Source organism: Xyrauchen texanus, chromosome 32 (assembly GCF_025860055.1).
Source record: "Xyrauchen texanus isolate HMW12.3.18 chromosome 32, RBS_HiC_50CHRs, whole genome shotgun sequence".
NCBI lineage: Eukaryota > Metazoa > Chordata > Actinopteri > Cypriniformes > Catostomidae > Xyrauchen > Xyrauchen texanus.
Window position 1 is genome coordinate 6,791,909 of NC_068307.1, and position 12,031 is coordinate 6,803,939.

At 37.0% G+C, this 12,031-nt stretch overlaps 1 protein-coding gene across 2 annotated transcripts in view; it reads right to left on the minus strand.

Annotated features, from left to right (window-relative positions):
* Window positions 1–10,748, minus strand: part of fer1l4 (fer-1 like family member 4) — a 45,893-nt gene extending 35,145 nt beyond the window's left edge. For both annotated transcript variants that reach the window (XM_052102086.1, XM_052102085.1), the window contains exons 1-14: window positions 10,521–10,748; window positions 10,173–10,228; window positions 8,776–8,864; window positions 8,425–8,524; window positions 8,212–8,306; window positions 6,908–6,949; window positions 6,647–6,820; window positions 6,390–6,450; window positions 5,781–5,912; window positions 5,569–5,631; window positions 5,175–5,259; window positions 4,727–4,889; window positions 3,901–4,084; window positions 1,427–1,613 (exon numbers count right to left, since the gene is read on the minus strand). In XM_052102086.1, coding sequence (XP_051958046.1) covers window positions 1,427–1,613; window positions 3,901–4,084; window positions 4,727–4,889; window positions 5,175–5,259; window positions 5,569–5,631; window positions 5,781–5,912; window positions 6,390–6,450; window positions 6,647–6,820; window positions 6,908–6,949; window positions 8,212–8,306; window positions 8,425–8,524; window positions 8,776–8,864; window positions 10,173–10,228; window positions 10,521–10,599 — 1,510 coding nt within the window. In that variant the 5' untranslated portion in view covers window positions 10,600–10,748. The remainder of the gene's footprint in view (window positions 1–1,426; window positions 1,614–3,900; window positions 4,085–4,726; window positions 4,890–5,174; window positions 5,260–5,568; window positions 5,632–5,780; window positions 5,913–6,389; window positions 6,451–6,646; window positions 6,821–6,907; window positions 6,950–8,211; window positions 8,307–8,424; window positions 8,525–8,775; window positions 8,865–10,172; window positions 10,229–10,520) is intronic.
* Between the last annotated feature and the right edge of the window lie 1,283 nt (window positions 10,749–12,031).

Sequence of the window (12,031 nt, forward strand, 5' to 3'; positions counted from 1 at the left end):
CACATAACTGTTAATCAGAAGGTCGCTGGTTTGAGCCCCATGGCCACCACCATTGGGTCCTTGAGCAAGGCACTTAACTCCAGGTTGTTCCGGGGGGATTGTCCCTGTAATAAGTGCACTGTAAGTCGCTTTGGATAAAAGCGTCTATCAAATGCATAAATATAAAAATGTAAATGTAAATATTTCCGTGATAATGTCCATTTTGCTTGCAAATAGTTTGAAAGAAATTATCTTTCAGCTAATGCTGTTATTCATTATACAGGGGACCTGTAAAAAAAAACAATTTAATTCCATAGTATTAAAGTATTAAAGGAAAAGTTCACCAAAAAATGAAAATTATCTCATAATTTACTCTCATTCCATACCAGATGTGTATGACTTTCTTTCTTCTGCAGAACACAAACAAAGATTTTTAGAGGAATATCCCAGCCCTGTAGGTCCTCACAATGCAAGTATAGTCAGAACTTTGAAATTTCCATAATCATCATAAAAGTTATCCATAAGATTCCAGTGGTGAAATCCATATCTTCAGAAGAGATATGATAGGTGTGGGTGAGAAAAAGGTCAATATTTAAGTAATTTTTACCATGAATCATCACTTTCACGTTCTTCTTTTGTTGGCAATTTGTATTCTTCATGCATATCACCACCTACTGGTTGGGGCTGGTCAAAGGTGGAGATTTAAAGATTAAAAGGACTTTAATATTGATCTGTTTCTCTCTACATCTATCATATCACTTCAGAATATATAGATTTAACCACTGGATACTTGTATTCAACCTTTATGTGATTTTTGAAGATTCAAAGTTCTGGTCACCATTCACTTGCATTGTATGGACCTACAGAGCTGAGGTATTCTTCTAAAAATATTAGTTTGTGTTCTAAAGGAAGAAAGTCATACACATCTGGTATGGCATGAGTAAATGATGAGAGAATTTTCATTTTTGGGTGAACTATCCCTTTAAAGGAGAATTATTGTGCTACAAATGCAATGAAGATGTTTTTTAAATAAATATATTTAAGATGATATGTATAGTACATATAACATATTTTTATGGACTAAACTATACATTTATAAGATCTTATAAACTTAGTAGTAAAACCTAAATAATTGAACTTTAAATACTATTAAATGTTATTATTTCATTCTGAAATCAGATATTCTGATTGAAGAATTAAGTAATAACATTTAATGTTAAATTATTTAAGTTTTTCTTCCTTAAATATCTTCAATGTAGTTAGCAACTATTTGTTAGTAGCTTTTAGGGCTAACTACTTTGTAGAAAAGGGTGGCTTAACTGTAGTTTAGCCACTGTATGTCACGGGTAGCTTTGGCTGTCCTTTTGAACATAACTTCAGTAGTTATCACACTCAGGCAATCACAGTAATTACAAGTAAATCAGCAGTAATGACTCTTAAGACTGACCGTTTCGGTTGGGGTTAGATATCTGAAGAAGGTCCAAGAAATGTGTTGCCACAGCTACATCCACAATGTTGGCATCATCAAGGATCTGGATTTTGATTCGTCGAGCAAGAGGAGGAAACTGCTCGATGAAGGATATCTGTTCATTCCACTCGGGAGTATTGGTGCTGCTTTCTACTGATGTTTCTCCCTATAAAAATGTAGATATAATATATATTTTTTATGTATTTACAGTTTTCTTATCAGGGACTAAAAACGAAATGTTTTTCATTTTGGTTCGTTCAGAGCAAAAACTGTATTTTTTCCATTCTGGTTCTGAAGTTCCGCAGCCTCCTTTCCAAATGTTTACCGGTTAGAACAAAATAAAAGAACGGTTAATAACGTTCTTTTTAAAAGAGGTAGTGGAGGGTGAAATACCAGTTGAAGCATTGCCAGATCTCACAAGAGAAGTATACTATCTGGTCTGGAAAAACAAGCTCAAAATAAGCCACACAAAATTCAAAAAAGAATTAGCGATTCATCACAATAAACATCATAACAAGCATACAGTTAATTAACAGTTAGGAAAACCGTTAGGAGCAGTGGTGGATCAGCAGCAGTTGAGGCTCTGGGTTACTGACCAGAAGGTCGGGGGTTCAAGCCCCAGCATCAACAAGATGCCACTGTTGGGCCCTTGACCCTATCTGCTCCAGGGGCACCGTATCAGGGGCTGACCCTGCACTCTGACCCCAGCTTAGTTGGGATATGTGAAAACAAATAAATTTCACTGTATATATGCAAACTTGTATGTATACTGTGTGACCAAAATAAAGGCTTCTATTCTATTCTAAAATTTTAATGAAGGATTTGCATCATCAAATCTGTATTAATGCATCATATCTTTCAATAATTCAGTGAAGTACTTTTTACATCTAATAATGTTTTCCTTGTATCTGAATTAGCCATGCATGTAAGTAGTAATTACATATAGTGGTTCAAAAGGTCTTCATTTACACAATACGACATCCACAAAGGACTTTCCTTCAGGTTCAAAGCACGTTTCATTTTTTCAGGCAACATGAAGTGGTGTAGGTCCATAAATAGACTGTGATAAACCCTTTGACATTTAGTTTACTGAAAAAATTATCAGAAAAAAATTAACTGATTATAACCGACTTCTAGCATTTAAAAATAACGTTTTCACTCCGGAACAATTGAAAATCACTTTGTTCCGGTTTTTCGGTTTTGTTCCTTGAGCCGTTTTTAGTCCCTCGTATTTATGGATACAAATTCACATTATTCTTTTCTCCTCTCCTTCCTTGGATCATTCCTGAGTTCAAAACACCATTCCTGCCCTAAAATATTTTCTGCCATATTGGATGTTTGCAAAAACTGCATAAATGAACTACAGTATATTCACTTGTTGTGTGGAATATAGTATAGACTATAGAGAGTTTTGGTTTGGCTCCTGGCTCCACTTGAACTGTTCTTAGATAAGATAAGCGCTTACATCATTAGAGATTTTTTTGGGATCTGAAATGTTTGCCAATAGCCTGTGTTGCAAGATTCAGAAAGCAGTTCAAATAGTTACGGCACCTCAACCCATTTAACAAACAAAAGCACAGCCTTTAGCAGGGTGTGAGTGTATGTGTGCTGCTTGTGTAGATGTGAGCATTCACTTAACAAAAATGTTATGGTACAGTCTAATTGTGTATGGGAATTCATTAAAAAACTAAACCAGCTGGGCTCTGCTACTGTCATGGTAGAGCATTTTTAGGAAATTCAAAACAAAATGTTTTAATTTAAATGATTAGACTGTTTAAATATAATTATACAGGCATGCATCAAACAAAGATTGAGTTTAAGCAAACATACCATGAATGTTCTAGGAATTACAAGTCTTCCTGTTGTAATACAGAGAAAGGAGAAGAAGCTATATCTGTGTGTGGAACTACTTTTACTCTACTATAACAGGAAGAAACATGGGAATTTTTGCAAGCTACAGCATTATCAGACCTCTTCTCCTTTCTTTGTACCACGGTCAGAAATGAATGAGGGCTTGGGCCAAAAATAACACAGGAAGTGACAAAAGATGGCAAAAAAAATTGATCAAAATGAGAGTTATGTGGATTTTAGTGCAATAAAGTTTGCTCTAAAGTAACCATTATGCTAGTTTTTATATAGTAAAAAAGAAGCCCTCAAAAAGGCTAAATGTGACCCTGAAAATCAATTCCAGTGTGCCAAACTTGGCCCTGCTCCTTTCCTGTACTATAACCAGTGTTTCTCAGTCCTGTACCCCCAAAATGGCACATTTTGGATGTCTCCCTTATTTGACACCCCCAGTTCAGTTTATGAAGCCTCAACAATTGAGATTAGTTAAATAAAGTATGTTAGATTAGTAAGACATCAATAGACAAAAATGGAGTGTTGGGGATCCTTCAGGATCTGGATTGGGGAACCCAAAATTTCAATCTAAAACTAGCTAGAAAGCAAAGCACCTGCTGGCCGGCAAATGTGACCTGGACATAAGGGTCAAGGAAGACCTTCTTGTCTTTCATCATCTTTGAGAAGTTCCCCATGAAGCCAGAGTTCATGCTGGGAAGACCCTCGGCTTTGTAGATCTTTAGGACAAACTTTGCCCAAGGACGTTCTGATGGCATCCTTTTTGGCAGGAGAAGGTTCCTAAACAACAGGACATGAAAATGTACCAAAATATATTGATTAGTCAGGCTTTAGATGCCAAAAGTGTCTTCTAGTGACACTCACTGAGCTTTTATTAGGAACACTATGTCCTAATAAAATGTCAGAAGTGGTCTTCTGTAGTTGTAGCCCATCCGCCTAATGGGTTGACGTGTTGTGCATTCTGGGATGCTAATCTGCTCAATACAACTGTACAGAGTAGTTACCGTAGTCTTTCTGTCAGCTAGAACAAGTCAGCTAGAACAAGTCTGGCCATTCTCCATTGACCTCTCTCATCAACAAGCTGTTTCCTATCTGTAGAACTGCCGCTCACTGGATGTTTTTGGCACCATTCTGAGTAAATTCTAGAGACCGTTGTGCGTGAAAATCCCCGGAGATCAGCAGTTACAGAAATACTCAAACTAGCACCAACACCAATCACTGTGATCAAATTATTTTTCCCATTCTGATAGTTGATGTGAACATTAACTGAAGCTCCTGATCTGTATCTGCATGATTTTAGGGATTGCATTGCTGCCACACAGTTGGCTGGTTAGATAATCACATGAATAAGTAGGTAGACATGTGTTCCTAAGAAAGTGCTCAGTGAGTATACATCAGCGCCAATCGATGACCCTGTCTTACTTTTCAATGTCATCATTCTGGCTGCCAGCTGGTGCCAGGCTGGCCATGCCCATAGGGTCCCCTTTCATCACCACACTTACTGTACACTTCACATAGCCTTTAATTCCAGAGCGTGTGTCTTTTGGGTCAGTGAGGGGAGCCCATTTCTGGTAGAAGCGGTGATCTGTAGTGAGATTTATCAATGTGTTAGGTAGTTGTAATGATCAAAGACGCAGCTTTGTCTTGAAGTAGTCCTACAGTATAATCATCTTTTTTCACTAGCGGTGATGAGTTAATTATCGCCATTAAAATGTCTTGGGAATTCATTAACGTTTTGAAAAATGCCACTGAGATTCAGTCTCTACATTCTGAGACTATACACTTGTGCATCAAAGCATGAGACCAACATTTAATGATCCTTATGTAAAACACATTGGGTTTCATATCAATATTAATGATGTCATGCTACCTTGCTGTTGATAAACGGTGCTGATGTCAATCTTGAAAGTTCCAATGTGGGTCATCAAAAAGGCAAGCACTTTTTTATGAAAAACCTAATATATATATATATATAGAGAGAGAGAGAGAGAGAGAGAGAGAGAGAGAGAGAGAGAGAGAGAGAGAAAATGAGCACACATTGTATGAAAAGTTGTGTCAGTTAGGCTAAAAAAAAAAAAACATAAATGTACTGTTTTAAGTACAAATTTGCTAACATAACCTGACCGTAAGATTTTACACCAACAAAAGTCATTTTCAAGGGTCAGATCAGGCAAAAATGGCTCCTTAAGATAACAACTTCACATTTTCACTTTTTACAGATCATGTATAAAAGTCACTTTAGCTGCTATGTAAGGTATACTTACAGAAATCTCAATCACTTTATCAAAAAGCACATCTTGTGTCTCTTGGAATTCAAACATGAAGTTCTTGAAGATAAAAAAAAAGAGAAATAAAACATTACAAAAATCAGAGAGATGCTTAAAGGAAAATTAAAATTCTGTTATCATTTAGCCTCAGTTGCCATTCCCTTTCACTGCATCATACAACAACAATTGAGGTCTATGCTATACGTTACCTCATTGTAAAATGGACAGTTGGTAGATTTCTGAGTAGCTGTGTGCCTTTTCTCATCTCCAATATTCACATATACTGCTGGGTTGATGTTTACTCCAACTAGTTTCTGTGCTTCAATCACATTTACATTCACCTGAGGGAAAAATTTGTGAAATGCAGGATGTAACAGTAGTAGCCTTTGCTAATCATGTGCCTAAAGCTGTCATAACCTGGTAGTTTTATAAAAATGTGGAATATAAAGTATATGTTTCTTTGTTGACCCCATTAAAATCAAAATAGCAGTTTTGTAGCTTTTAGTCCATGCCTATTAGCTTTGAAGCTAATCTATATGCTAGAGTACTCCTAAAAATGGACATAATTTAACATTTAGTAGAATTTGTTTAATTGTATTAAAAATGTAAATGCTTTTAAAATGCACAATCTCTCTTTTCTGGGAAGATTGATAACTCATCTCGCACTTTACCAATTTTTGCCCAATCAAATGAGCCCTTTAATATGTCCCGCTCAAACATCGTGTTTCAACAGGAAATATGTCAACACAGGAAGAAAACAGTGCCCATCAAGTGATTTCATGGGGTGCTATTGTTTTTTCCTTATTGGATTGCTTTACCTGGAAAGACTTCACCTTGGGTGTGATAGCAAGCTCGTGCTTTGCCAAAGCCCTGCAACGACTACACAGAGAAACAAAGCCACGAGTTATAGTTGTATTATTTATCTCACTTGTTACAATCTCAGTTTAGATTTAAAATATGGGAATCAAATGATGGGTCATCCCAATTAATGTGCAATGTATTGTATTACAAAGTAATGTAATACAGTACATTACAGTGTAGTGTAATGTGTCGCACTGAAAGGTAATTGAAACACCTCAAAATGGGAGTGAATGTCACATTGGGACATTCAATATCTGCAAAGTCATAATCATCATCATATTCATTATCATCATCTTCCTCTCCGTTTTCGTCATCAGTTTTCAATAGGCTGCGACCAATCTGCCTGGTCTCACGATCCAGCTGTTGAGGACGCAGACCATCTGAAGCGCTAGGAATTAAAGAGAACATTAGTCTAAATACCATAAATAAAGGCTATGAAAATATTTTTGGGAAATATGTATTGAAGATGTTCTACCTAACATCCATGAAACCAGAATTCCTGATGACAAGTTCTGAGCTGAAATAGTTATGGGGAAAAAAAACACAGGTTTACAAGGATATTTCAAATGTAAAAGGATTAAGTCATTGATGGATAGATGGATGGAGGGAGGGAGGAGGGAAGGAAGAAAGGATGGAATGAAAAGGAGGAAGGAAGGAAGGATATATGGATTAAAGAAAAGAAGGAAGGTAGGATGGATGGAAAGATGGATGGATGGAAGGAAAGGAGGAAGGAAGGACATATGGAAAACACTAGAAAGGAAGAATGGATGGATGGATGGAAGGATAGAAGGAAGTAAAGACAGAATGAAGGACAGATGAATGGAGGAAAGGAGGGAGGGGAAAGGGGAAAGGGATGGACAAAAGGAAGAAAAAAGAAAGGACAGAGAGATGGAGGGAAGGATGGATGGATGACAGAGAGGAAGAAAAGAGGAAGTATGAATATTAATAAGAATGAAGGATGGAAAGGAAGGAAGGATGATGGATGGAATGACAGATGGAGAAAAGGAAGGAATGAATGAGGAAGGAAGGACAGACAGATGGATCAATGGAAGTTAGGAGGGAAGGAAGGATGATGGATGGAAGGAGGAAGAAATAACAGATGGATGGATGGAAGGAAGGACAGAAGGAACAAGTGATGATGGAAGGAAAGAAATAAGGAAGAAAGGACGGACCAGAGAATGGAAGGAAAGATGGAAGGATGATGGACAACAAGAAGGAATGGAGGAAGGAAGAAAGGATAGACAGGCAGATGGATGGATGGAAGGAAGGAGGGTTGGACGAAAAAATGGAAAGAAGAATGGATGGCACAAAGGATGGATAGATGGACAGAAGGAAGGAAATAAGGATAGAAGGACAGAGAGACAGATGGATGGATGGAGGGAAGGATGGACAGAAGGAAGTAATGAAGGAGGGGGGAAAGATGGACAGGTGTATGAAAGGAAGAAGTAAAGGAATAATGGTCAGATGAATTGAAGGAAGGACAGAAGGAACAAAAATTGATGGATGGACGGAAGGAAGGATGGCAGAAAAGAAGGAAGAATGGACAGATGGGTCGATGGAAGGAAGGATAGAATGAATGAAAGATTGAAGAAGGACAGACAACATGAAGGAAGGACGGAAGGAACAAAGGATGGATGAATAGAAGGAAGGACAGACAGATGGATGGAAGAAAGAATGGACAGATGGATAGAAGGAAGGAGAGAAGGAAGGGTAGATTGAAGGAATGAAAGGATGGACAAACAGACAGAAGGAAGGACGTAATGTCTTAAAATCACACACTTATCATTGTGCTCTTCTCTAAGGAAGTCTTCACTGTCCCACCCCCCAGCAGCTCCTTGAAGAGGGTTGTACTTCACCTCCAGCTCTATGTAGATCTACACAACAAAACCCATTATGACTCAACAACACAAAATACTTTTAATCACACCAAAATACATCATTAGAACAACTACAATGTTCGAATAATCTAGATCTAGCTGGTGAGTCACTCACATCAGTAAGGCTGTGCTGAATGTCTGTTAGGGGCTCACGGAGGAGCAGTTGTCCAACAGACACTACATGCTGCAGGCTGATCACCAGCTTTCCCAGCAATCTGTGCACACACACACACACAGCACTCTCACTCATTATACACTAATTCTATCTATGTGTTCCCTTTTGTTAGATATTCAACAATTTATTACATTGCATGCTATTATGAGAACATGAAAACACACGAGTATGCAAAAAGTTGTGACAGAAAATTGTAATTGCTATAATAAGGAATCCCTGTGAGTCTCTAATAAAGTGACTTTGAACATGTATAAACGGAAGGAATCTATGCAGGGGGTGACAAGTTCTGACCTGTTGCTGAACACCTTACTGCAGTTGTACACACTGATAAACAGCACTTCATCTCGCTCAACCTTCCCATAGTGAGGCCATCTGAAGTGCTAGAGTCAATACAGAGCAACAGAAGTGTTTAAACATGTCCTTTTATTCCATGTAATCTAAAGGTTATTTGCCATTTCTTTAGCTCTTCATGCTTTCTAATCACAACAGTTCTTTTTTGCCTTGGTTTATGACTTCTGTGTTGATCAGTAGCCTATTCCTACTTAATAAGATTTTTCACTGTGTTTCTGATTGAAAATAAAATGCCAAAGACTTCCTCTACATCAAGCCTGTGTTTTTCTTCTCAATTAACCTCCTTCCAGCTATTGTTGTATCTGTTAGCCCAAGTTGAAGGATAAACTCGTGACAGGCCACTAGTCAAATATTTTAATTTCATTACTGTCTCTGAGCTCAAACAGTACAGGAGGCTGTTTACAAGGCTTGGGAATGTTCTAGTTTCAGCGGATGGTGATGACTAACTACAAAGGGTGTGGTTTGTATAAGGACAATAACTGGGATCTCCTCCCAACATATAAAGCCAAACACTGATTTCAACTTTACTATAAAAAGTCAGGAGCTACAGTACTGTGCAAAGTTTTTATACACGAAAGTAAGAATTTCTTAAAAAATTAATGACATAACTAGTTTTCATTTCTCAATTAACATCATACAAAGTCCAGTAAACAGAAAACGAGCTAAATCAATATTTGGTGTGAAAACTTTTGCCTTCAAAACAACACCAATTCTCCTAATTGCACCTGGATGCAGTTTATCTTGGGTGTTGGCAGAGAGGATGTTCCAAGCGTCTTGGAGAATTCACCAGTTCTTTTATTTATTTAGGCTCTCAATTACTCTCAATCACTTTGTGTAATCCCAGACTGACCCGATGTTCATTGGGGGCTCGGTGAGGGCAATGACATCTGTTGCAGGGCTCCCTGTTCTTCTATTCTATTCTTTTTTCAAAAGGAATGTTTGAGAGTATAAAATGTATATTTCCTATTGACACTAAAGTAGCAGATATAAATAACCATCTTAAGACAAGTCATGTGCCGAAGACTTTTGCACAGTACTGTACATTTGTTGTTTTTAAGGGTAATTTTTCTTCCAATAGTATGTGAATTTATTACAAATAAATAAAGACTTTAAGTGTGAATGGGACACGTTTAAGGTACATACCTACATTGACTTCATAAGAAATTGTAAATGATTCATTCTACACAGTGCTACTATATAACATAGCTCCTAAATATTATACTCCTTTGACAAGAACTACAATTAAAAAAGCTCTATTAGCAGTTATGAATACAATATACTGGATTACCTTCATAAACTAACTGAAAACAGTCAGAAAAAGCCAGTGAAAGATTTACCTCATTGAAGATGGCAATATTCTCACACTGTAGAATTCTTGTTTTGTGAGTAAAACCTGGACAATAAATGTTTTAAATTCTAGTCACATGGCATGCAAAGTTGTATACCATAAGTGGTAGCATATTAAAATGTAAACAAAGTTCTGGAAGATTTGTTAATAAAAAGTAATAACGTAGAGCATCACGAGAACACAAGAAAACATGTTGAAGCTACTACTGAAGAAACTAAACATTGACTTTCATTAACAAGGCATTAACATAAATTAGTAATAAGTAATAAATTATAGTAATAATTTAATATAGGCCATTACATTCAATATGCTTATTCACAAATATCCAGTTTCTTACCTCTAAAAGACAATTCCACTTTCCTGTCATATTTCCCAGACAAGTTAGATATCTTCTTTAAATAGACCGTGATAGACATGGTAGAGTGCTATGCTTCTGTCGTTCGTTATCCTGATTCACTGCATTACTTTTGGGTCAAGATGGCCCTCAAGGTATAAATGGTAGACATAGATATATCCTCAGCTAAGCATTTCACATGTCCATCAAACATTTACCCTTCAAAGTCGCAATCAGACAGTTCGATTCTACAGCTTGAGGAACTGTGGTGGAATTTCAAAGAGGACTCCTCACACAGTAGTGAAGTCAGTTTGTAATGTTTGCATAGGATAATTTCATGGTTAACAGGTGAACTGTAAGAAAACGGTGGGCATAGTATGATAGGTACACATGTGAACTGCTGTGCTGCTTATGTCTACTTACAAATAAGTCATTGTAAATACACCTTTACTGTTGCAGAAATAATCTACAGTGAACATTGGCCCCTAAAAAAATACTTGGACACTTGCACCACTTAAAACGAATGGAATTGCTATGGAATTATATATGTACACACTCACTGAGCACTTTATTAGGAACACCTGTACACCTACTTATTCATGCGATTATCTAATCAGCCAATGAACTTCAGTTAATAGCAACCATCGGAATGGGGAAAAATGTGATCCTTGTCATTTCGACCGTGGCATTATTGTTGGTGCCAGATGGGCTGGTTTGAGTATTTCTGTAACTGCTGATCTCCTGGGATTTTCACACAACAGTCTCAAGAGTTTAATCAGAATGGTGCCAAAAACAAAAAACATCCAGTATGCGGCATTTCTGCAGACGGAAACACCTTGTTGACGAGAGAGGTAATCAGATAACGGCCTGACTGATTCAAGCTGACAGAAAGGTTACAGTAACTCAGATAAACACTCTGTACAATTGTAGTGAGCAGAATAGCATCTCAGAATGCACAACACGTCGAACCTTGAGGCAGAAGGGCTACAACAATAGAAGACACGTCAATATCAATAATTCCATGGTTACTACTTCAAATGTCCATTCTTAATATCAAAAATGAGTGAAAATGCTCATTTTTGATCTCTGTAAATGTATTTCAACATGTTAAATTTGGTATTTCATATATCTATAATTGCATTTTGAATAGGTGTGAATGGCAGATCGTTGTGAAATTCTGCAAGTAATGATGTCATTTTTTTGTATACTTTTGTATACTTATATCAACGTCTTTACATGTGCAAATGTAATTATTGACATAAAAAACATGCAGTTCAAGAATAAAAACATATTTGGACACTTCCTGTTTGTCAAACGTAAGTGGAATATGTCCATAGTTTCTATGGTTAACCAACTAGGACACCTGTGTGAACTGACTTTACATCCACTAAAAATCACAGTGGGACCAGTTAGTTAAAAGTAATTGCAAAAAAGACAAAGAAAAAAGTGAACTTTAAGTCTTAAGTCCTTAAGACTATCCTAGGACTAAAGACACTGAAACGAGTCAATGTGTG